This window comes from Neodiprion virginianus, chromosome 5 (assembly GCF_021901495.1).
Source record: "Neodiprion virginianus isolate iyNeoVirg1 chromosome 5, iyNeoVirg1.1, whole genome shotgun sequence".
In the NCBI taxonomy this organism is placed as follows: Eukaryota; Metazoa; Arthropoda; class Insecta; order Hymenoptera; family Diprionidae; genus Neodiprion; species Neodiprion virginianus.
In genome coordinates, this window is record NC_060881.1 from 34497320 (window position 1) to 34522468 (window position 25149).

A 25149-nucleotide genomic window follows, 5' to 3' on the forward strand; every position below is an offset into this window, starting at 1 on the left:
GTTAGGGAAAATGTCGTCAATTTGGCAATTTTATAATGATTTTGAAAGAATAGAGTTTTAAAAATATGACAACGTTTTTGCTTCATTACAATTTACTGAATTTCAGAAAATTCAGAAAATCCTCAAGTTCCGGAAAAGTTATTTTTTCTAGACACCCATTGTTACGCTAACGTTATTAACTTCAACCTCATAATATAAATCGTAACGAAGATGTTGGGGTTGTCTCCTCTTTATGATTCTTAAACAGCTATTGAATTGTGAATATTTCTAAGACTAGCCTCACGGACGACATCGAGGATCGTAAGAGCTATGCCACCGAACGTTAAATTTTTCAGATATCAACGTCTAACATTACCCGCGGTGAGTTCATGGTTAGTAAAATACATGAGTCGAAGTGGCAAATCAAGGCAAACGACTAAAATATGCTTGCAAAAAATTCCGACCTCTCTTCTTTCATGACCATCCCGTGTCTATTATATTATCGTGTCATAGAAGATCGAATAATCCAAGAACACGTGGAAAACCTTGCCCATGTATACATCACACACACACACACACACACACACACATGGGTGTAGAAGTTTCTGCTAAGAGCAATTACCAGTTTTGTGTGTCTTGCGTCCATTTGCTTTTCTTTTACCTCTGTATTTTGCGCACCGCGCCGCATCGATTCGCACGAAGGATAATTGCGGGCAGCTGCTATGACGAACATGAGGCGAAATTTCGGTGTAGAAAGTTTTTGTGAGCAGCGACGGTGCTATTATCTTCATCTGAGTCAGATGACACGACAGCACAGTTCGCCTTGCTGCGTGTCCAGGGTGAGCTGAGCTTGCCTGGGATATTTCAGACTCTGATGTTACAGACCGGATGTGCTCGAACTTTGAGAAGCAAAAAGGATTTACCTCGCTACCTGTTAAGCTCAACAAAGAACCGTGGCTTGACCGTTCCTACGCGTTTGGATTTGTCGAAATTCCATTTTCGTTTGCTGGATAAAACGGCCCCAGCTTAAACTTACTCGAAATTTGCCTTTCTGTAAAATATAGACCTGCTAAAGATTAATGTCTCATTACTGTTTATTTCTCCTTCTCACTTGTGGCCTTGCTTATATATTACTGTTATAAACCTGCATAGTGTTGATTGTGTCAAGAACATTTTCAAATTGTTAGTTTCAACAACCTGGTATATGTGTAGGTCGAAATATTTTATCTAGCTATGTTATACATACAATAGACGTCACTGAAACAACTGCTTTATATGTTCGCATCGTTTCTTCCGTGAGACGACACTGGCCTTCGGTGTATTCTGACTTTTATTAGTAGGCATTATTACGCACGTATGCGTAGAGGTGTGCGGATACCTCGCTAAAAACGAGTCGCTGAACAATCCATATTTTTATGAAATTATATCGCGTAAAAAAAAAATCATTAGAGAACATTGAATATACTGCCGAGGTTATGCGAGCCTGCTTTTCCGGTTCTTTTCATTCTACAGCAGAAAGGCTTTATCAAGTATACATGTAACGTGTAGGTGTAGATATAAGTGTCGATTTACCTGACCCCTCATGTCCCGTTTAGTGCGGAGGCGTCAGATGGATTTCTAATAACGATGGCGCCCACGCTAGGGTCTGTTATACTGTGGATCAGGTACAATTATTCATATAGAAACACGTCCATAGATCAATCTTTCTCGTCATTTGGAATATCTCGCGAAGAATACGTGGGTTTTAAAATTTTGTTATTTTCTCCTCAACAAGTTCATCAAAATCTTTATCGGTCGATTACTCGTAAACACCCGTTACTTAATGATAAACATATACATGGTCTTCTGAGAGGCTTTTAAGTATTTACCCGAAATACGTCGACTTCGGAATAGAAAATTATTGAAAGTTCATTGAGTATTACAGGTAAAAGAGAAAAAAAAAGAAAAAAAAAGACGAAATGTAGTCTTGGAAAGGGGAAGTACAAAAGTGCTGTTTAAAGAGAGATGTACCATAATAGATGCGAGTGCCTTCCCGTAGCCATGGCCCCTCCTCTACTTCGGCGACTTGGCAACAGCGCAACCGTCCGTGAGGCTAACGAACGGCATTGCCAAATCTCTGGGGGCCACTCTGACGGTGGGGAAGTTTAAGCCGAGGCTTCAAGCTTCTCTCCGCGACCCTCGCAGCCTCTAGCCACAATCGTTCGATAAAATTTGATCATTGAATTTAGAAACTTTGGAATATTTACCTTTGTTCGTCGACTGCGGGATAGCTTGATGCGTTAAGCATTTCTTCCTACACTTTCAATTTACTGCCTTTTTTAATAATTCAATCTTACGTATGTTGTTTCTACTTTCGGTCTTCAGTTGTTTTTGTTTCGTAATCCTTTAATCGATTTTTTTACGTTCGGTAACCGTAAGTCGGTCCAAATAAACATGTGGGAAATAATGTTTTTCGATACTAGTGCGCGAAGGTGGCAATGCCCGCACAAGCGTGAAGGCGCAGCACGAACCCGTAGACGAGTTGAAGGGCGAGTGTGGCGCATTCACGCGAGATAGGCATTGCCAACTTTCGCGCGTGTATCGAACTCTATTTTTTGCTACACCTGTAATGGAAAGTCAGACATACACGATTATATTTACACGAAACCACGGCACGATGTCTGTTCAGTGACGATGTCGAGCACAGCAAAGAGTGACAAACTATTCCATTGGTGGCGCTGGTGCAGCTGTTTGCGAAATGCGCAACTGTGGATAAAAGCGTGACCGTCTTTTTCGCACACCGCTAGCAATGCGCGAAAGTTTTTCCCGCACACATGTGTAAAAGACTACTTTCGGTGCTTGTAAATGGTGCATAAAAATGGACTTTCCGTGCAGGTGTTGCAAAAAAATATTTGTGACCGAATGTGAAGTGCTGTTTAGGCAAGTGGCTGGCTGGGGGGATAGCCGTGTTGCTAGACTAACGATATGATTAAGAACTTAATTTAAATCACGCAACATCGCATGTATTATTTAGCAATTATGTTTCGATTTAGTGTGCTCAAATTCGTATAGTAAGAATGCTTATACGGCGCCTCTGTTAGCGTTTCAACAGTTCAACATTGTTGCCACATGAACAGTGATGAAATTTGGTTGGCGATATTTTGGCGAAAGTAGACCCGACTCGGTACCACGAAACTGAGTTCAGCTGTTTTTTTACGACCAAATGCGTGGAAGAAAATGAACATACGATATTGTCTCTAATCCTAGCTTTAAAGTTGCCAACTTGGTCGATTTTTGCATTCGAGTAATGTTTCAAGAACAATGCTTGCAGAGAATACGAGATCGTAAAGCTCGTAAAAGAGCACATTCTACTCAAAACTGCAGGAAACGAGAGAGTCATCAGGTTTTTCGGTGAAATATACTTTGTAAAATGTAGAATTTACTCTGAAAACAGCGAAAACCATTGTGTGCAGACAAAAAGTTGCTACATTTATGGTAAAAAATACAGTTGAAATGTTCATTTTCTATTAGCTTGAAGTTAGTAACGTTAGCCTTACAATGAATGTTTAGGAAAGATCGTTTTTTCGCAACTTTAGTATTGCCCGACATTAAGTAAACCGTAATGAAGCAGAGTCGTTCTCATATTTTTAAAACTCAACTCTTTCAAAATTATTCTATAATGGCAAAGCGGAGATTTTTTCCCTAACGTTTCGTCACGTCAACGTTACTAACTTCATCCTCGTTATTTTTTACCAAAAACCTTTTCTGACCCTCTCTTTCTGCGACTTTGAATAAAACCTGCTCTATTATTCTTTCCGTGTAAGAGGTAGTATAGGTAATCGTCGTGGTATAATTATAGGAGGAGTAGACGTGTGTAACAGACCTACCCTCACTTATCGAGTAATTTTTACGTCACACCCATTTTTGGCCAAAGTCACGATACTATCATCAGGCAATATTTATGCCAGGAAAAATAAACTATAGGGGTCTGGGAATGTGAATTGGAGTTTACTTCGCGTAGTTATTATTATAAACACGAATGCTCAGTATGGGTCGAACTGTGAGACGGCTTCGGCTGTTCGTGACCAGCCAAGGAACCGCCATGTTGCGGCCTGCAGTGCTCCAAAAAATACGAGTTGAGTAAAAAGCCTTTCACATCGGAGCAAGATGGCCGAACCTGGATCGGATCATCGCATACAACTCATGTTTCGTTGTAAGATACAGGCTTACCCTTGGTAACGCGAGCCTTACGCAGGAATATAGTAGATGCGACACAGATCCACGTCAATAAACTTTCGCGTTAATATCCCTTCTCCACATAACATGTTGCATATATTTTACTGACAGATTATCAACAGCGTCGTAAGCGGTTCAAGTATTAACAAGGGATTAGGTCCATCGTAAACTCGGTAGATAAAACAAGAAAACAAAGAAAAAAGCTCAAAAGGTAAATGAACGTGAAACTGTCCAAATCTTGTTACGATTTTTCAAATTTTTTCAAATTACATTCATCTTTCTTCTAATTCGTTTCCGTCCAAGTAAAATTCTTGCTATGCACCGTCGGCCCTCTCGTTTTACGAACTCGGGGATAGTGGAACAGGCAGGTTGAACAGAATGTTACAGGGTCTGGCTTCCGCTTGGCAACAACGCGACGCCTACCGCCGTCTGGGTCGACCGACCTCCCTCTTTCCTGTCCCTCGGTGCTTGCCGTAGCGTGGCTCTCACCGTCGAGCTCACGAGTCACGAACTGATGTCGGATTACACTGAGACACGTACTGTACAGAGAAACGCTGTTCCGTATGCGGTATGCGTGTGTTGTATTACACGTTAAACCTTACAGAACTGGAACTTGGAATGATTTCGATGGTGTGTTATACAGATTTAGTGCGTTACGAAGTCAACGACGAATTTAGATACAAATCATTCTTTCCGTGAGCTTTGCATTGTCATTGATCCATTCCTCGTCCGCAACCAAGAGTAGGTACGGATCTTGCACATTATAGCGCTTGGCCAATCACCGTCTAGAGACTTTTTACGTAGATGTGGTTTTTCTCAGACGCAGTACTACGGCCTACTCGATGCGCGTCACGTTTCCTGCCTCCTCCCTCTACTTCACTTCTGTTTACAAACCGAAGATCAGACGACACTTACCCATATGACATTTTGTAAATGGCCTGAGGCTTTAAGTCGTTGTTTTCGTGACGCTAGGCCAATTTTGTCTCCTAGCGGTGAACTCATGTTGGAAAATTCGAAGTAATGGCACCTGTCTAATGCTTCTTTACTGATACTGGGCAAACATTGGCTATCGATATCACAATTAGTAGAAAGTTTTACTGTGCGTAGGACTTGAAGAATATTTAAGGGAGCGTTTTCGGTTACAAGAGAAATGGAAAAAATACTGCTATACATTGAGAATTACACAGGAAGCGCGATCTTTCCCCAATCTAAGATCACATCTATCATTACGCACTTCGCGTTTATTATTATTTTATTGTCAGTGCAACACGCATAGAAAAATTGACTACGTGTTCGACAGATTGTTTATCAAACACAAGTAACTGATGAGTGGAAAGTTCAACTAATTGAACTAAACTACTTAAAACTCGACCAAAGTGCAGTTATCCGCGTCACTTCATCGACCGACCGTTTATAGTTGGCGTTAGAATAATCAAGGCTAGACGATTTATAAATTTGAAAGTGACGTGTTTCAACGAATAGCCGTGATTAATGCAACTCACATTAGCTTGAAACTGATACTTATGCGGAGAGGCTCTCTCTGGAAGCTGAATTCTGATATTCGTGGCGGTAGCGAACTCGCAGCTGTCAACACCAGGCACATCACCTCGAGTACCTACATTGGCTTGCTTCAAGAGCTCTGAAGTGTTTTGAAGCTATCTTCCGCAAATTCCTCGACGCAATCTAAAAATTGCTGTACAATTCGTAGGGAAAATAGCCAGAATCGCCAATCAATCGTGCAAGAGGGTTAGATTCAAGACAGGAAATGGAACGTTCCACTTACGGGAGCAACTCCAGAACCTGTTCATCTATGAACGCCAGTTACCAGTTGATCTTATTATTTTGCACAGAACTACTGCGAGTTCAAAACTCGTCATGTATTCCAAGGCACAAGTACGGAACACCTATCATGCTTACCTGTGTGAACTGCAAGGAGGTCAAGAGAGCTACCCACCCACTGCTAGATTCGCGAGAATTACAGCGTTGGTATGAATGCAGGAGAAGGTTGTCCACGTGTATTCGCAACGCGCAGCCCATTGGCCGTTTGACCTACGTTGTCCGATTCGCTAATCGATCGCGGGGGGTCATTGTCTCTTATGAGATGAACTCGTCTTAGCATTGATCGCAGGATAGATAAGATCATGAGCGTCTAAGAAATGGCTCGACACCCATGATGACTAGTGAATCTGTATACTAGAAATATCTAGTGAAGTGAACCCTCGAGGCCACTTACCGATTCTCTCAGCTATATCAAGCTGGAACGGTTACATTCCAAAATTGACATGTCTTCAATGAAATAATTAAGGACTAATTGAATGACCTATTTTTTAATTCAATGCTCCACGCTTTTTGAAAGAAACCTGCGGCAGTGCATGTAACCACCACGCTTAAAAACAACGGTATCGAAACGACATTTTGAAAGGCTGATCGGGCCAGAATTAAAGACTCATTAAATATTTTTAGCAAGCGAACCCTAGGCGAGACACGCCCCCCGAAAACCAAGTACAGTGCAGTATCTCCACCGTGGCCACGTAAATATTTTTCAAACGCCAGATCTTTAACAGTCAACAAAATCCATCACAGGAGCCTTCGCCAGTAAATAAGAGGAGGATCGCTCGAAACTATAATCTTCGGCCACGGTGGAGATACTGCACTGTACTTGATTTTCGGCGGGCGTGTCTAGCCTAGGGGTGACTTGCAAAAAATGTTTAATGAGTCTTTAGTCCTGGCCCAAATAGTTTTTCAACATATCTTTTCGTTCCCGGTGGTTTTGGCGTAGCAGTTCCACGTTTATCTCGGGGTGGCATCGCTACAGGTTTCGCTAAAAAACGTAGAGCATCAAATGCGAAAATAGGGCATTTAATTAGCCCTTGATTATTTCATTCAAGATATGTCAATTTTCGAATGTGGCGACTCCAGCTCGATTTAGCTTATGTTTTCGACGTTTGCGCACGGTTACGTAGAAACGTGGGATCCAAACTTCAACAATACGTGTACCGAATGGATGTTGCGCATCGAGCGGCCGGCAGCACCAACTTATGCAGCCTGGGTACATACCAACTTACTACCTTATTGCCTTATAAGCGCCTCAATGCTCTAACCGTGCCGGTTAAGACCGGTTCTTGAATCAATCTTGATTCTTGCTGATACTAACGTATGTATACCGTAGATACAGACACAACTGCGTTTATTATAGCACAAAAGAGGGATTAGGCACAAATCTATTCTCTTAAAATTCGAAATCTGTTCCAATAGGTAATACAGTTTCTACATCTATCTATAATTCTCTCGTGCTTTGACCGATGTGCCGTGTACTATGCATCCGAAGACGAGGAGCTTATGTCGACTCAATTACCAAGACAGTACTCACTTACTGGCTGTGGTATAATACTTTGTAAATATACACAATTATACTGAACATCATTGAAATTTGCATGTTCCGGAATATTTTTTAAACGATTGTCACAGGTGAATATCGGAAACTCACCTCAAAGGTCTGCGCAGCGTCACGCGGGGATGATGAACGAAAGTACTATCGTCATACAAGATGGTTTATACCTTTGATGCTGCAACTCCAATTTGTAAAATGAATTACCTGCATAGAACAGGTTACTGCAACAATTGAAATGTGACTTTCGCCGATCATGGATACACCCCAGTTATAAGCTGCTCAGCGTCCTTTTTTACCCTATATCTACTCCTTCTTTCAATTTTGTCGCTCCTTGTTTAAAGCCGTAAAATACTATGAATTTTCCAAAATGCACCCGTGTCCTGGTCAAAGTCGGGTCCTTCTTTTCTGTCGACACCAATTCACCATTCAGAAATATATACATATAAATACGTGCATGCACGTTTCTTCGCCTCTCCCAAGCGTATTCATAGCACGCGTGTGTGGTAAATGTGCAGGCTATAGTAAATAGCTGCTATGAGGGGGTCGATTGGGTACAGAAGCACGTCGAGTAGAGCCTGGCCAGCTGTCGCGTCTCTCCCAGAGTCTCGCAGCCGTATTTTGCCCCCCCCCCCCCCCCCCCACGCACTCACACCAAACTCGCCGCGTGCAAGGCTACCCCCCCTCTCTCTCTCTCTCTCTCTCTCTTTCCTTTCCGCTCTACGCTTCAGAAAGCCGCGCGCGTGTGATGTGTTTGATGAAAACTCATATATGTTCCTATCGAGACGAAAAGAACGCTCGACGATAAACTCTAACGAATTCTTCTGTTCTGGTCCTGTTACAGAAACTTGCGTAATTCTCCAAAGATTGAAGGAGATAGATCGGGATAGATTGATGGATCAGGAGTTTCAGGCGAGGTGTTGATTTTACTTCATATTTGTTGAAGATAATTTTTTTTATATTGATGTATTTTCATTCTTATTCATGGGTGTAAGTGTTACCACTATGGAAACCTGCTTCCTTAGATAACAAATTGAATTGTGAAGAAGATAAAGTTGTGCATAACAGATATTTGTGCGAATCCGATCACCCCGTATGTGGGTATAAATATAGATTGCTTGTTGCTGTATTGTTATGGCTCACTCCGGCGGGCCAGACGCCAAGCTCGGAAGCGGAGTTACGTTAGCGATTTACAATTAAATGTGTATACATACGTAAATACATATACGGGGTATCCCAAACTCACTGAGGAAGTCAGAATCATCGATAACCCAGAAACAAGTTTCTCGAAATTGCGCGAGTAGAAAGAAATCAGATGGCGAGTGGGTGTCAAAAATCACGGTGTTTAGGGCTTGGCAGTTGACAACTCATCGTAAACTATAACTCCGTCATTTCTTTTGTTTATTTCTGTACTGGAATTATAGAATAATCTTAGTATATTCAGAATATATGTTCTGTGACTTCGTTTGCACAAGTTACCATCGCTTGCGTCTGACCCGCATTTGCAGTATGTATTCCATCATGCTCAAGTGCCCTCGGAGCGCCTACATAACTGAATCGGGCAAAATGAACGGGAGGAAATCAAGCAACGACGCGGATCGGTCGCACGCAATCAGCGATCTGTGCGTTCTCGTCGCTCCAAGCCTGCTATGGAACCTGTTTTAAATCTCCCTCCAGCACCACCTCCTCTCCTTTCCCCATGTTTCTCTCGCCCCCGGCCGCCATGGAAGATTGACGCTTGCTACAGGCGCTCCGGCTTCACGCTCCACACGCCCAAGCATCAACTGCTACAAAAGAAAATGAAAAAGACAATTCGGTGAGACCGAGGCTCCGGGCATCGTTCGAGACGAGTTGCCCGTGTAAGACACATCGCATCAGCAACTTCTATGCTTGCTTTGCTTACTTTTGCGCACGCATGAGATTTCAGATGTACCACGCGACCCGCGTTTATTCCACTAACTGCAGGGAAAGTGGCTCTGCGTTTTGTGTGGGTGTAGATAAGATTCGATTCTCGTTTCCGTATCTGTAACGTGTCGACGTAACTCGGGCAAACTAGAATAACAGAGACCGAAGTTGCTTGCATTTTCTCTTCCGCAACCAAAGATAGAATTGTGAACAATTCGGAAGTTCACATCGAAAATCTGCCCCTCCGTAATGGTAGGTACCTATAAGAAATCACATGTGAAAAATCCTGTGATTCTGATATTCTATAAACTATTCCTGGATGTAATATTAGCGCAGCAGTCGATCGATATGAAAATAAGAACCCATGGAATGCCGATCGAATTAGCAAACCAAATTTTGCACTTTTTTCGTTTCTGAGTTATGAAATCGTTTTAAACTTTCAAAAATTATCTAACTCACAATTGTGTTTGTCTGGTCAATTGGGAAAGTTCGCAAAATTCATGGGAACATTATGTAAATATATTTTCAACTGATCCTCTCTCGCTTTGAGGTTATGACACGCTACTGTATATTTGAATACTAAATTGTTTTGTATTTGTTTTTCTTTTTCTCATAATTTGCAGAACTTTTCTCACTGAATGGATAGGCGTGATCATGGACCTTAGTATTTCTCAAAGTTTGAAAAGATAATTTTATCCCATGAGAAATGCGATTTTAAAGTAAGACGCGCTGGACTCATCGATAAAACTTGAAGGTCTAACATCCGGTGGAGGAAATGATAAATTGACAAGAATCTGGATTAGGCTTTCCGTCGATACAGTCAGTTGGTCAGCTGCCGCTTCCGGCGGATGAAACCCCTAGAAAAGTGGCTAAACTACAGGACGTATGGCAACATCGCGTTACGACACGCCTGCCAGCACAGTCTGGCAATCTCGAGAAAAATTTAATGGAAATCGTCTGACGTGATAGTAGCGTAAAAGGCTACGCCACGTTACGAGGATACGAGGAAGATTGATTGAGTAACAAGATTGAAATCATAAACACGCTGACTGTGCGCTGGCTATACATATGACAATATATAGGAAAACACAGGCGCTTAAACCCGCGGCTATAATATAGGAATTACGTTGGTCATCCCGAGTCGAAAACACAGAAGTCCTTGCCAAATTGATGCGTAGTTATGTGTAGGAAGGTATAACATTGGGGAAATATGCAAAGAGTGAATTTCAATGAAAGGATATTTTTGTCAGTTGGTTGGAAAATCGTAAACAAAACATTCGATTTGCATACGTTGAAACTATAATAATTGCAGATTGCACTTTCGTCTCGACTTTCATGAACCTCCAATAAATACTTGTTGCAAAAAGCGTAGTTCTCTAATGTCATAATAATACATCAAGAAATATTTGATCACAATGATTGTTCAACGTTTTATATTTTTTTTTCCGTCTTACTTCACCGCTCTGCATATACGTAAGTTCGTCGAAAATGTTGCAATTTAGTTTGTTTTGTTACGGCTGAATTTTTCGTAACAAATATTTACGGCTGAGTTTCAACTTCAATTCTTAAATCGAATATGTATTCACAGATTCTAGGTTTCAAGTAAATTGTTGATGTTAAGGTGGGACAACTCTATTTCAAGTCTAAAGTTGCCAAATACTGTAAATAGTTGCTGCGTCACTGAAAAATTACTGCCATCAATGGCTGTCTAACACCGTTAAAAATCGAGTTACACCACCGTTACAATATTAGGTTCAAGTGTACAACTGGAATGTTTTTCTACCTACCTGATGTATTGCATGGGCAAAGGTTTAGCGGTTAATTGCAGTAATAGCAGTAACGGGAGTCTCTTTACCTATATCTGTATCGTTTCGAACGAAAGCGGCGTTCTGATTAAAATCGCATGTGTGCGACCAAAGTCACCTGCTTATCAGTACAGCTGCGCCAAATTGTTGTCGACCTAGAAATTCTGTTGTGAACCTGCGAAGCGGAGTGTGGCTGTTTCAACATCCCAAAAAGATGTACATACAGGTATATTGACTTTAGCCGTACCTTCGTACGAACTGGTTTGCCGTTCTCATTTCAGCATTAGCTAACATATATCGTAATTAGCCATAGATAATTAAACGTGAATGCATACGTTCATTGAGTTTCCAGGATCGATGTATGAACAGCTACCGCACTGCCCTGTGTCAGAGGTCAACGACCAGAGCGCGTCGGTCGCGTACTAATAGAGGCTGAGACAAAGAGTGCGGTTATATCTATCGAGTATGAACCTATATTCCTGCCATAGTTCGTGGCTTGTTGCTGGGTCAACGTGTAACCTGCATCCTGACCAGTTCCCCACTTAGCGGAGAATGATATTTTTGAACCCGTTTATGCGGCGTCTGCATCGGTGCCAACAATTGCAATAAGCGAGGACAGTTATATTCGGGGGTACAGAAGCGAAATAGCAACGTTGGGAAGCAGAGCGAATTCTTTTCGAGCATGTCGAATTATATCCTTACCATATGCGGATATATTGATGTATTACTTTGAGTTTTTTTTTTCTCCTCAATCTTTTCGTTTCCTTTTCCCTTCGCCTTAAGCCTCCGTCTCGTGTAGGTGTAACAATTTATTTCACGTTTTATTTTACCTGTGTTCGTTAACTTATACCGTCAATTTTGCGTTGTTGTATTTTCTGCCGTCGACTGAGTGCCCAGGCCAGTATAGAAAGCGGACACGTCACACTGCAGGTAACCCGAGCGAGACAGGATAAGCTACTCGAAGAGAGAGAGAAAGAGAGAGAGAGTGACGGAGAGATTTCTTGCTTGGTGAGAAAATTTATGCTGGGATTCCGCCTCACTACCGATGACGCTAAGAATTACGGTTCACATTTATTACGATTCGTATCAAACTAAGTATTATAATATTTATACCTGCCGTGTTCTGAAAATTCCGTTGCGGTTTTCTTTCGGTTTTCCTTAATCAGAAAACTATGCACGTGCTGCAAATTAAAAGTCATAATCCGCACGACAGACAATGGTTTGTTTCTTTCTATTCTGGTAGTGAGGAGAAGAAAATATGGTGTCCCAAGGTGCTGTTTTTATTATAAGAAAGCTAATATGTGCTGAAATGCCACTTCGCAACTGTGCGGAGTCAAATGTATTATCACCAAAAGAATATTATTGGGAAGTGTTAAAACTTTTATTAAGAAAACGCTCCCGCGACTTTTAAACATGTATAGAACTCAACTTTACGATCATTTTCATTCTTTTGAAAGATGAAACCTCAGTTTCATCAAACAACCGACTCCTTCGTTACGCTCTCTGAGATTAATATTGTTCAATACACAAGTCACCCTCCCGGTAATTCGTATTTTCCAGATAATCATACTTCAATATATCGCCGGATGACGATAGAGCCTGCAGTTGGTTCTCAGAAAATGCAATCAAAAAATCTTAGGATTACCCTCTGAGAGAATACAACAGTTTTCCTATTTCTTTTAAGGGGGTGTCCTGGTCAATTTCGACGTTGAAAAACACTCCAATACATTTTCTTTTGACGCAGAAATAAAGTAATGGCATAAATTCTATGACTTTATTGTAGCTATTTTGTAGAATCCATATCATTTCTCCATTGCAGCGTCAAATGAAAGTGGATGAAGAGTTTTTGTCGAGAATTGCGTATAGAATGGGACTGTTAAGTCCATTTTCGCGTTTTAGATACGTAGATGTATACGTCAATGTCGAAATCGACCAGGACGATTCGAATAAAATGGTTGGTTAGTTGGCAGTCAACCGACTGGATAGAGTCACTGACGATGAGAACCCGACCCTGCTGCTGCTGCTGCTGCGGTGTTCAAAGATAACCACAGTTCAACATACAATAAATAACACAAATATAAACGAGATGATGACTATAAACAAGAAGATTTAATTGTCAGTTCAGCAAATATAGAGAATAGCGAATATTTTTTTTTTTTTTTTTTTTATCAAAAAACAGCACAAAAGAAGCAACTAGCTTTGTTTTGAAATAAGTAGGTATAGCATGAATAAACGACTCCAACCAAAGCCAAACAACTAGTCCTAATCAGCAGCACATTTGCACTTTTGAAAACAAGTTCCATCTTGTCTTTTTTTTTTTCTTTTATTAAAAACAAAAATAATACTGCAGAAGAGCCTGCAGGAAGATGACGTCAGTTTTGCCCATTGCCCGGAGTCCCGTTCTCCACGTAACGTTCACGTTTCATGTCGCCCGGCAGGGTGTTCATAGGGGGACAACCGGCAGGGGCGGCCGGGGGGGGGGGGGGGGGGGGGGCGGACAAAGGGAGAGGTTACGCGCTGGCCTCGACAGATGTTTTCGAGGGCGGCTCTCAGCCTTCCAATTGCAGCACGCTTAAAAAGGTTTCCCATGTTGCCAGACCGCGCCACGCTGCGCGAGGCAAGAGCAAGCGAAGCCTCTTTGTCCAATGCTCTCGTAGTACTCTTTAGGCTGCAGATATTCTCGATCGCAATGAAAGCAGCGCAGAAGGATTCTATGTTGAGAGAAAGCACAAGAACACTACGATTATATAGCAAATTTCCGCTGATGGGTGGATGGAAATTCAGAATTGAAAGAGGAACAATCCAGGGGCTCCGATCATTTCAACTTACGTACCATGCAGTTTATATTCGTCCATGTTATATGAGTCATTCTCATCGTGGTCATAAACGCATTGAAACTGAAATCCTCTGTTTTCAAACGATTGTCATCGTTACTAGAATAGTCGGAAAATGACTTGAAACGTGAACTACAATATGGTTATACGTTAATTTGATACACGTGATCGTGTGGTTTGGATGAAAAACAGCCGTATTCACGGTGATCAGGCATAAACATGTGCGCATGAGTGCCAGGAGGTTTCGATTTTCCTGGGAGGAAACTGCTGTCAGCGAATTTGTACGAATAGAAATACTTGCGCAATGTTGTAGCCATTTCACACGTTCGAGATCATTCAATATTTACCTAATATCTCCGAAATTTTAAGATGCAGGTAATATCGATTTGTATGTAGTTGAACGGTGTTTCACACGTCTCCCGATAACTGCTATCATCGTACGTATAAGTTTAGAGTAATATTGCTCACCGTTGCTAACAGCATTACTTTATACACTCAGTCCACCGCTACTTATTCCCATTGGAATAGATTAACGTGAAAACGATAAACAAACCCAGTGAAAAAAGGAGAAAGAGAACGGCTCTGGGACAAAGGGAATTGGAGGGGGGTATCAGTAATCCGTACGAGAAGCTGTTCGATTAAACAGAAATCAGACCAATAGAATAAAAATCGTTCGAAATATTATTCCACATATCACAGTCCCATAAGTTATTAAGTCGGAGATCTATTTTTTGACGAGTTTTTTCGATAGGCCCAGAATGTTTTTGGCATACATAGCTTGAGAGCGATTTATTTAGAGTCGTTCCACTCCTCATAATCAATTGAAGTTCAACACTAAATTGATCGATATCAGCGAACTAATTTCAAACATATTACTCCATCCCAGTTTGTGCCTTTAATTCAGCATCTGAATACCATGCGCGGGTTTGCTGCAGTTAGCAACAGGCTGACAGTACCGGCACCCATAAATGATCCGAACATACACGCCGCGTTCCGCTTCTGGTGCTGTATAATCTAGCCACTTATAGTGTAAATATTTCCTTTAACGTTGAACAGCATTAAAACTAGGAGAGTCGGCGTGAAACTTGTGTCGTGGCGTCGTAGCGAGGCTCACGATTAGGTTATAGATACGGGCTCCAGGCTTTGGAATACGTGAGGATAGACACACTCAGGCGTCTGCCTCGCATGTGCACGGATGAATATGTTGGTATAACGTACGTGAGGCCACGTTGCGTCAGAAGATGACGGAATATATATCTACGTACACAAAAATAGAGAAACTTTGGAACAGAAAATACGACCAATGAAGAAAAATCTGACGAAAAAAAAAAATGAATAATTAAAAATTTAAAGAAGTCTGGTCGATTGCGGTACGGGGGACATCACAAATGTTTTCAAGGTGAAGCTCGAGCATGTAACGCCATTTACTTGTGAAAGCGAAACAATTCTCTTGGTTGTTGTGATCTTTGGAAGCATGGAGTGGCGTGTAAACGAGAGGATTAGTTCATCACAACTATGATTGGGCTTGCATTTTTTTGAACTGTTATCAGGCAGCCCTACGGTTTACGAGACTATTTGTCACGATCGGCTTCGCTATTGCGTTTCAAGTTGATGATATATGTATTTATGTATGTATGTATGTATGTATAGTACAGAGTGAAGGTAGGGAGCGAGTTACTAAGTAAACGAATATGTGTGAAAACCAGACTCGTCGGAAGTATTGCAGGTATCATTGACGTGCTTATCTATAAGCTGAGTGGCCAGTTTTCACACCAGAAAACCGCTCCAGGTTGTGAATATAATGAGATAAGTTTTTCTTAATTTTCGAGTTCCTGTACAGAGCAGACAAAGGTTACATCGTAATTTCCTGAGATGCGTTTCTCTGCCTCTGACGTCATCGTGATACACCAGTCCGTTAATTACGATGAAAGTCTGACTTTCAACAAGGTTTTTTGTCACCGAAAAAATCTTATAAATTATCATTTTTTTTTTTTTACCATCGACAGAATCTCGTCTTTGAACAAATCCAAGCCAACACAACATAACGATGAGGGTGAAGTTAGTAACGTTAACGTAACGATACATCAGGAGGAAAACTAATAAAAAATCACGAGTGCATATAATTTTATCACGACTTTCGCGGAGTTGGCTTTGCAAAATATCAGTGTATTTTGTTTGTCATGGTTTACTAAATTTCAAACATTCCTAAAGGTGCGAACTAACGATTTTTCCCAAACATGCATCGTTTACATTAACGCTACTAACTTTATCGTCGTACATAACGTAGCCCTTGCAAATCAAAATGAGTTTGACCGTATCGCGCTTATGTTGCAGATAGAGTGGAAAGTTCCAACCACGTCAATGATTTCGATACCTGGAAAGGGGCGAAGGGTAGAAAGGATGAAAGGCTTGCCTTTGCTTGGGGGTCGGTCGCGAATCACAATTATAAACCGGTCGCACACGTAGAGTCTGGAAGTTTCATTTAATTCATTCTGGGGGGGGAATCGTATTTCGTTTTCTCACATAGTCAGTCTCTTGTGCATGTAGAAATGACGCAACTGCCACAAGTCAGAAAGCGTCAATTTCGACAAGGTATGTATATAATGTGCTCAAAGGTTACGAAAGAGTCCTTTTGAACTTGTTTTATTTCAATTTGCCCCCCTCTCCCCCCACTAGCCGAGGGTTATTTTTTGATTTCGTTTTAACGTTTCAAGAAATACCAGTCGTCCGAGGATAGTGAAGAAGAATCGAGAATATCTATGCAGATCAAAGCAGGTTATATTACATTGACTACCTTGGAAGTAGAAAAAATTATTCTTATCCTGGCAGAAGTTGATTTGTCAATCTTTAAAGGTGACGCAAGTCGTAGTCGTATATTGTTTACTTCACTCATCTTCATTGTATCGAACAGTTTTGTGTACATATCTTCGACGTGACGTAGACTGATTTTTTATTTTTTTTTTTATTTTTTAATCCCCTACATCCCCAGCAGTGTGGCAAAAAATATAAGATCAGTATCGCGAATCCCGTTATGATTGGATATTTGGCACAATTACTCGTATCGTTATATTTCCGCACTCACGCCGGCATTCGTCGGCATACGTGCAGATTCAAGCAAATTTACTCGGCAGGGGTCAGCTTGTTCGACCCACTATTATTACACTTGAAATTTATCATATACTCTCGTATTACAGTTAACTGAGGCGAGGCGAGCTCTGGGGTTTAAATTGCAAATGATTAACTATGAAAAGCGATTGATCCAATGATAGCTCGTTTAAATTAATAATCATCGAGTCTCGCTACGGAATCACCGCCCTGCCAGACTATCTTATTTTCTTCAATATCACCCGCTAAACTTTCAATTTAGACCGATTTATATATTCGACATTGCGATACGCGGTACATGCATATGTTATGCAACTCGTAAAAAAAAAAGCCTTGACCCTGCGGAGACAAGAAAACGTATGTAAGGTATTTATTGTCAGATAGCAACGCGCCCAATTCTGTCGCTTCAGAATGTCTTTTCGTTGATCCATTGTCGTCAATACTATATATATGTTATTGTCACGTGTCGTTTGGATCACGTGGCATCCGTTTTCAATAACTGTATCCGTAACCCCTCCGCAGCAACGTGCCGTAAATTTTCATTGTATTGTTGGTTGTATTAAACAGCTCTTCCACGTGGGAACGTGGCTGTATTTCTACATCCGTACAATTGCAAAAATGAACCGCGGAGTTGGCAGATCTTAGCACAGACTTGTAATACAGTCAAACTTCGAATGGTTTCATTTTCGTATTTCAAAGCCTACGATCTAACGATTCAGCTCCGAACGTAAGGAGATTCCGTTTTCCGCGTGCTGCTTACTATACGAGTAGCTGTATAGAAGAAGAGGTAGCAATTAATCGGCAGCTTTGTGAAATCTGTCTGAGTTTGCAATTTTTCAACTATGGTAATGGTACATACATATACCAACGTTGCTCAACCATTTTTATTCAAGAATTGACCAAATTCAGGCGGAGATCAGAATCAACCTGGTCGACTGTACATACGCAAACTTAAATTAATACACACAAGCGTATTTCCATGTAATTGCAATTGCACAAAATTAACAAGAGAGAGAAATAGAGGAAGAAGCTAGGACTGTGACACTGTCGATGCGCGGGCTAAAGTGAAAGTCGTCAAACGGAAGTGCTACTGGGGGCTTTTGTTACACACACTTCGTCTCTCTCCCTCTCTCTCTCTCTTTTTCCGTATTTCCTTCTCTCGCTTATTATCTTTTTATCCCTCTCCAGTCCTCTGACGTCATCCCGCTTCCCCCGCACCGCCGTTATACTGACAGTCTGACATATCGCCATAAAATGGCGTTATATGTAACGACCAGATTCGCGTCCCTACCCCGGCTCGCCGCTTATACCGTCAGCAAAAAGCCTACAGAACTTGCGTCATGATTTTTTAAGTGAATTATAGGACTTCGCAAAGTTGCAGAAGCAGCTGCTGGGTATTATAATATACAGTATACACACTTTCAGAATCTGCCTTTCTCAAAAATTTCTTGCGGTTTTATAATCTTCAATGTATTAACCGAAGTTCTTGGTAATACTTTTACTACTTACGTTGGTCCAAGAGTGCGAATTCAGTTTTTCGGCGAAAAATAAATATGAAATCAGGTCATCTTCGAATAAGACAGAGATTGAATAAATCTAAAATACAAGGAGCATTAATTTCTAGACCACACACGTGCAAAGATGTTTTTATTTAGATTGTGAGAACTGTGTAACGTGTCATATCCAAAAAACCGCAATCGTAAAGTATGCTCGGAAACTGTGGTTAGTCTAAACCGCTAAATATTCGTACGATTCGACAAAGTCGTAATTTATATTGACCGACGTGATCAAATTTGACGTCGACTGAATTATACATGTTTTATTTACACGTATCAAGTGGGTGAGAAAATGATTTTTTTTTTTAACCAAATCAATATATTTCTCTGGGCTAGCCCTACCGGTGGGTTCATTGACCTGGTATACTTAGTAATCTTGTACAGATATTTTTGCTCATGTGTTTATTAATTTCGGATCTTGTGTATCGAAAATACGTTCGTTGAAGATATTCTTTGAAACGCTCTCCGTCCTTATTTTTAAACTATCCACCTGAGGCGTGTAATTGATTGTGATACAAACAGCACATGCTGTTATTCTAAAGAATATAAGAGTAGAATGTGTAAGAATAGCAAAAATATTCAACTTTCTTGACTTTTATGGTCGGGGAAAAAGCAGGCTTACCAGTATGGTTCGGGCAACTGTATGAACAAAGTATCGCGTGTGTAAAAAATTTTGAAGAATAAAAATCTGCAAAAATTAAGAGGCGACAAATTTTGTCTTTCAAGAAAATTTAACGCATAAACGCGCGCATCTATAACTGACGGTAACGATTTTCCAATACTTGTAATACGATTTCGGGTATACCGTTAGTTTATTGTCTACAATTGTCGAGTTTTGCATTGTCGTCTTCGTTTCTATTATCGTAGCAATTGTAATTATTACTCATAAAAAATCGCTTCTTAAACATCGTTAGGAACCGAGCAGGATTAAGACGCAGGCTCTTCAGGACGGTTATTGTCCTCGAAACTCCATTATACGTGGGTCTATTTATGTGATGCAAAATTCCGGATATCGGTTGCAATTTTGAATCGAAATGATCGAGTTAGCTGACATAAAACGATGTGATTACAGTACGTCGATATATTCTTCTGTTGTTTAATCCACACGAATCCTCAGTCGATTGAGGTTGAGCACCATTAGTCCAGTCGAGATAGACATAAAAAGAGCCTTAAATGGAAATAATTAGGGGGAACGATTTTTTTTTTTTAAACTTCCAGCAAGCAATGGCGGAATTTTCCCGAAAATCGAGATTTAGACTTCCAACCCCCCCCCCCCCCCCCAAAGTTTAAACAAAAAAAATCACTCCCCTTAATTATTTCCCTTTAAATGTCTATCTCGACTGGACTACATTCCAATACGTTATTTACAGAAAATTTTTCCAAGGCTTACAAAGAAGTTGAGCGATTTTCCTTGTGCCGCTTGTAAAACCAGCCCAACTTTGGGTGACCTATTCTTTTCTGAGTCTTTGGATTCAAAAGATTCCATTCTGTATAGCCGACTACCTGGCAGCAGCCTTACCTTACCTTATTTTACCATTATTCCATACCGTCTCAACATAGGTACTATATGTATACCTATAGATATGGGAAATTGTCTGAAATTTGTCAGGTGTAGGTACACTGGGTCAGGTATACGTTACTTCCTCCGATTAATACGACTGCAAGGACTCCGAAAATTCCGTCAAAGAAAGTCGTAAAGAATGCGACAAAAGGTGAAAAAAGACGTCGCCTTTGTACTGAAAACGTCTGGAAGTTTGTGTTTTTCCATTATTATTCTGATAATTAATAAATATTCTCTTGTATTGAACTATGCATTTTTTTATTCGGCCCTTAGATTATTCCAAATAATCACGATGCATTAGTGTATTCTTCATAGTTTCTGCAATTAGGTGACGACGTCCTTCCATGAAATTGAGAGAGTGTTAGTCATGCGGTTGGTTGATTCGCATAAAGCGTACTAATACTTTTATACCTACGTACCAAGAAAGTCGACGGTAATCGTAAAGTAATCCGTGACAATAAGTTCAACTTGCCTTGCTAATAGCACCTTTTCAACGACAATCGAGACAACCGTTACATTTTATTACGGCAAGTTTAATACCTGCAGAAGGTTTCGAGTGCCGCGCCGTATTGTGCTGCATTATCAAAGTACTGTTCCATGGCATTGCGCCCCCCGTGATCTTACCGTGCATCCAATTGTCTACATGTATCCCCTACTTATCCATTAATATTAGGTTTATTGTCTGCGGCATTATCATTTGCTGGAAGGTTGAATAGCCTAAGGGTACTAACATAATATCGCTTGAGTCATTATTTCACGTATGAAAAGTGACACGCGACATGACTCACGTTCGCATGTATTATTCAAAAATAAAGTCAACAGTCATATCAAGGAAGACTGAGACTCAATGAAGCTAATTTAATTCAGAAAATTGATAATCAATACTAATTTACCTAAACTTCTGTAAGCATTCGTTGTCTAACAGATCAGAGTTGAAGCAGCGAAGTTTCAAGACCTTCCTGCTTTAGTTTCCTCTTCCTGTTCACGCATACCGATTTTTGATCACCGGATGCGAGAATTTATAATATCATGATCATTTTTTTCTTGATGTAGAAAAACTGCGAGCACTAGCAGCACCTACAAAGAAGGTAACAAAATGATAGGAGTTGGGTAACTGGGTAGGCAGGTATCAGGTAGTAAGACGCCATGCGGATATTTTCGCAATCCGCAGTAGCAGATTTGATTTTTCACCGATGCGCAAAACGATTACCCGGAAAAAACAAGAATCATTTATTGCTATGCTAGCGTTAATTTGTGGAAATACTATTTGCTCGCTTCCTAGTAATGTTACGATAAATTCCGCTTGATCGATGTAAAATCTAATTACGATAAATCTGCTCGAGGCTCCCTGCCGTTTGCAATATCATCACAACGTCGTCATTCGTAGTCGTTACTCTGTGTTCGAAAGCGTTCCGATCTGTAGACACCCGTTCGCCCACCCATTTACTGGTTCGTCCTTCTATCTCACGCGTACATAAACGCGTATCACTGCATTCAAAGTAAAAACTTGGCGACCCACAAGTCTCCGTGGGACTATTGAACCGGTCAAAGAACCCGCATCAAGTAAACCGATTGCATTTCTTCTCCCTTCGTACAGACAATTAAGTCAAATTCATATGACGAGATGAAAAAGATCGGTTTTGTGCACTCGCACAAAGAATACTGGATATCTGTCTGTTTCCTGATCGCTGAACTTGGAAGGGACAACGTTTACAAAAACGTTAACCGATTGTGTAACTGAGGACTGAGAACCTATGGTTTTTTTTTTTTTTAACATTCCTGAATTTTTATCACGTGTCGCTGAAATCATACAGCATTGTAGCGTTTTGCGGAATTGTACTGGGTCGATTATCGACGCCATTAAATGGATTCAGGCTGTGACGCGCGAAAAGGCGGCGACGGCAGTCGCTCACTCACAATCAGCCAGGCAGTATTTTTACTTGGTTTTGAAGGAACGTCGATGCAAAGTAGGACGTTCACAGTACGTATACGAAAGACGTATTCTTCCACAAGCGGGCAGGCAGGCAGCCGTGCAGTCTTAATTTTTTTTTTCTGCGACTATGGGTTTGTATACTGATACCTTGACAGAGAGCACATGTGCGTGTACAACCGAAGACTGACATCACAGCTCAGGTAAATACGTTTTTTTCATTCGTTCTTCCGTTTGACGGCCCGTTGAACTAAAGCGAAGCCTTAACGAAAATAAGATTTTCCAGTATATCGATCTTTCAGCGATTTTAGCCCCTTTTCTCCTCTCATCACTAGATTAGCGCTTTATTCACACAGTCTCGCCGAGGCTCGTATGCGCTACCTGAAACATGGCGTCGCTCGCCTCCGGCCTGGCGCGTCATCGCCGCACGGTTTCCTGGCAAGGCGCGGCGTGGTGGCGAAGCGAGACGAGGCGCTTTCTATACATCGACAAGCACGCACACCACACAGCGTAGGGTTTCCTTGGTCATTCGAAGACCGGACTGCGCGCGCATGTTGCTACCGGGTCACGTGACAGTCGGGCGGAGTGGGGCGGCCGGCTCGGATTCGTCGAGAGCCTTTCCCCCACTTCACCGCAACCCGAACAAAGAGACACGAAGGTACTTACTCGGGACGGAGTCCGCTGTGAAGATTAGAAAGTCGTCGGGACTCACAGAGTGCGGTTCGCGAATTCGGAGGGACAATCCCGTGCCGTGGCGTAAGGATCGTTTGTGTGAGCGAAGCTGGTTTTATCGTGTGTTGAGTTCTAGAAACTAAAGGTGAAGCTAGAGAAATAAATCGAGAGAGACAAGTTTTTATTGTTTTGTTTTCTTGTGTGAAACGTTGCTTTGAAAATCAGACGAATATCAATTTCTTCGTCTATTATTTCTGCCGATAGTCATTGTTGGCCTTTCTGGTTCCGAATAAACTGCAAGATTATTGTGAATCTGATATCCGTTCCGTATAACTGTACGAAACAGCGTCACGTAGCAAAAAAAAAGGCAATCGATCCTGAAAGTGAAATATTATCGCCGCCGCTCCTACGTCGTCCAACCGCCAGCGACAATCGATCGTACCAAGAGAGAGCTTGTCGCTTGAGCGTTTCGTCAAGTTATACGTCGTCATTGTCATCGTATGCAGCCAATCCAAAGCAGCTTACCCGAGCCCGCAGTTTTCAATCGCTGATCACTGCAGCCAGCTTTGCTTTTACGCGAGCGTAACCAAGCATCGGTGGTGTCGTCGCCATTTTGAATCAGTATTTGTTTGAAATCCGTCGCCGTTCCGGTTGCCCGTGGGCCTGTGTGCGCGGCAGAAGGAGAAGCGGATCGATCGAAGCTGAAAGCAGCTGCAGGAGGAACCCGCGCAAGTCCCAAAGCTGGCTTCCAACAACTCTGCCGTTAGCCTAAGAACGGTAATAAAGAGAACGTGACGCAGTGAAAGAGGAAGCAGAAAAAGAAGAAAAAGAATAATAGTTCAATACTTGGACCAACGACAGCACTACCACGTAGCCAAAATGAGGTTGGAAATCGTGTCTGCGGCGGACTTTCTCGTGCATTTATTAAGGCTGCAAACCGGACAGCTGTCCGAGCGGCAGCTCCAAATGTTCAAATCATCGCTCTCCGAGGTACTACGACGCCGATACAGGGATCACTGGTTTCCGGACCGGCCAAATCGGGGTTCGGGATACCGATGCCTCCGCATAAACGGTAAAATGGACCCGGTGATCGCCCAGGCTGGAGCCAACGTCGGTCTCCTGCCCGCCGTTCTTCACAATCTGTTTCCGACGGAGCTGACTATGTGGATCGACCCTGCTGAGGTCTCGTACAGGATCGGCGAGAACGGCTCGATTTGTGTTCTGTACGAACGTACGGAGCCGGACCCGGAGGAGTCGCAACAGTTTGAGAGCTGCAAGGAATCGTTATTCATGGAGCACACGCAGTTCAGCGAGCAAATTGCCGCTTACGTATCAAGTTGAGCCAATCGCCCGCAACAACTTGCAAACAACAACAACACCAATAACAACACGATCTTCTCAAGCTCGCTTAGAAGTTCAGTCGCTCTTCATTCAATCATCTCTCATTATACATACCGAAGCTCGCATATATTTCATCTAATACTGTTATTATTATATCTGCTGTTGTCGCGGTACGATATTATCAAACAACTCTCTGCCCAACGGCGGTATTTCGAAACGCGGCCGTCTCGCTGATTCTCCATCTCCAGCGTCCTTCCAGAGGGACCAAAAACGAGTAATTACTGTTCACACTCCACCAATGATCTCAAAGGAAAGAAGAAGAAGAAGAATGAAGAAAGAAAACCAAGCCACAAAAATCTACCCATGCAGCCCTGACTGAGCCGCGATCCCCAGGCTCCATCTACAAATCGTATAAGATTACGAAATCGTCCCCCGCCCTCCCCCCGGCGACGCCGATCGTTCGAATAGCCGGCCATTACAATTTAACGAGGACGCAACGGAAAGCGGTGAGAAAGGGAAAATTAGGGGAAAGAGAAGTAAATTAAACAAACAAACAAAATTTTATAGAGGGCATCTGGAATTGAGGCTATGCTGTGTTTGGGCCACCCCCCACCCCCTTCTACCCCTTCTGCCTCTCGTTTAAGGTCGGACAGAGAGACTGTGTAATGTTAGATCGTTTACTCATCGAATCATGTGAATTGTCATGTACACTTATCATTACTATTGTGCACCAACACGCAAAAGCACACGTACGCGCACCCACACCAAAAATACACTCTCGTATGCGCCAGGCAACAACATTTACTTATCCATTATTATACATGTACGTGCGTAACTATGTTGTACGACGTAAGTGGC

General features: G+C 41.8%; 2 protein-coding genes and 1 long non-coding RNA gene across 5 annotated transcripts in view; 2 read left to right on the top strand and 1 right to left on the bottom strand.

The window, feature by feature from the left end:
- LOC124305713 (inositol-pentakisphosphate 2-kinase) overlaps nt 1–25149 on the top strand; it is a 43176-nt gene that overhangs the window by 2229 nt on the left and 15798 nt on the right. The window contains exon 1 of one of the 2 annotated variants that reach the window (XM_046765406.1): nt 22337–22481. The exons of the other annotated variant lie outside the window; for it this stretch is intronic. Within the exon in view, the coding sequence (XP_046621362.1) occupies nt 22444–22481 (38 nt within the window). The 5' untranslated portion in view covers nt 22337–22443. Of the gene's footprint in view, nt 1–22336; nt 22482–25149 lie in introns of those variants that run through there. 2 annotated transcript variants of the gene reach the window in all.
- Nucleotides 1056–2678, bottom strand: LOC124305715 (uncharacterized). 2 transcript variants are annotated; one of them, XR_006908424.1, is made up of 3 exons: nt 2226–2678; nt 1990–2166; nt 1056–1632 (listed from the first exon to the last, which is right to left on the bottom strand). It is a non-coding gene; the product is annotated as an uncharacterized LOC124305715 (long non-coding RNA). The 2 variants fall into 2 exon arrangements; XR_006908423.1 differs by having other exon boundaries at nt 1056–2166.
- Nucleotides 22948–24608, top strand: LOC124305714 (protein BTG2-like). The gene has a single exon (XM_046765413.1). The coding sequence runs from the start codon at nt 23830–23832 to the stop codon at nt 24289–24291; it is 462 nt and encodes a 153-aa protein (XP_046621369.1). The 5' UTR covers nt 22948–23829; the 3' UTR covers nt 24292–24608.

Coding starts and splice junctions, on each gene's coding strand:
- LOC124305714 (XM_046765413.1), top strand. CDS start 23,830: ATGAGGTTGGAAATCGTGTCTGCGGCGGACTTTCTCGTGCATTTATTA.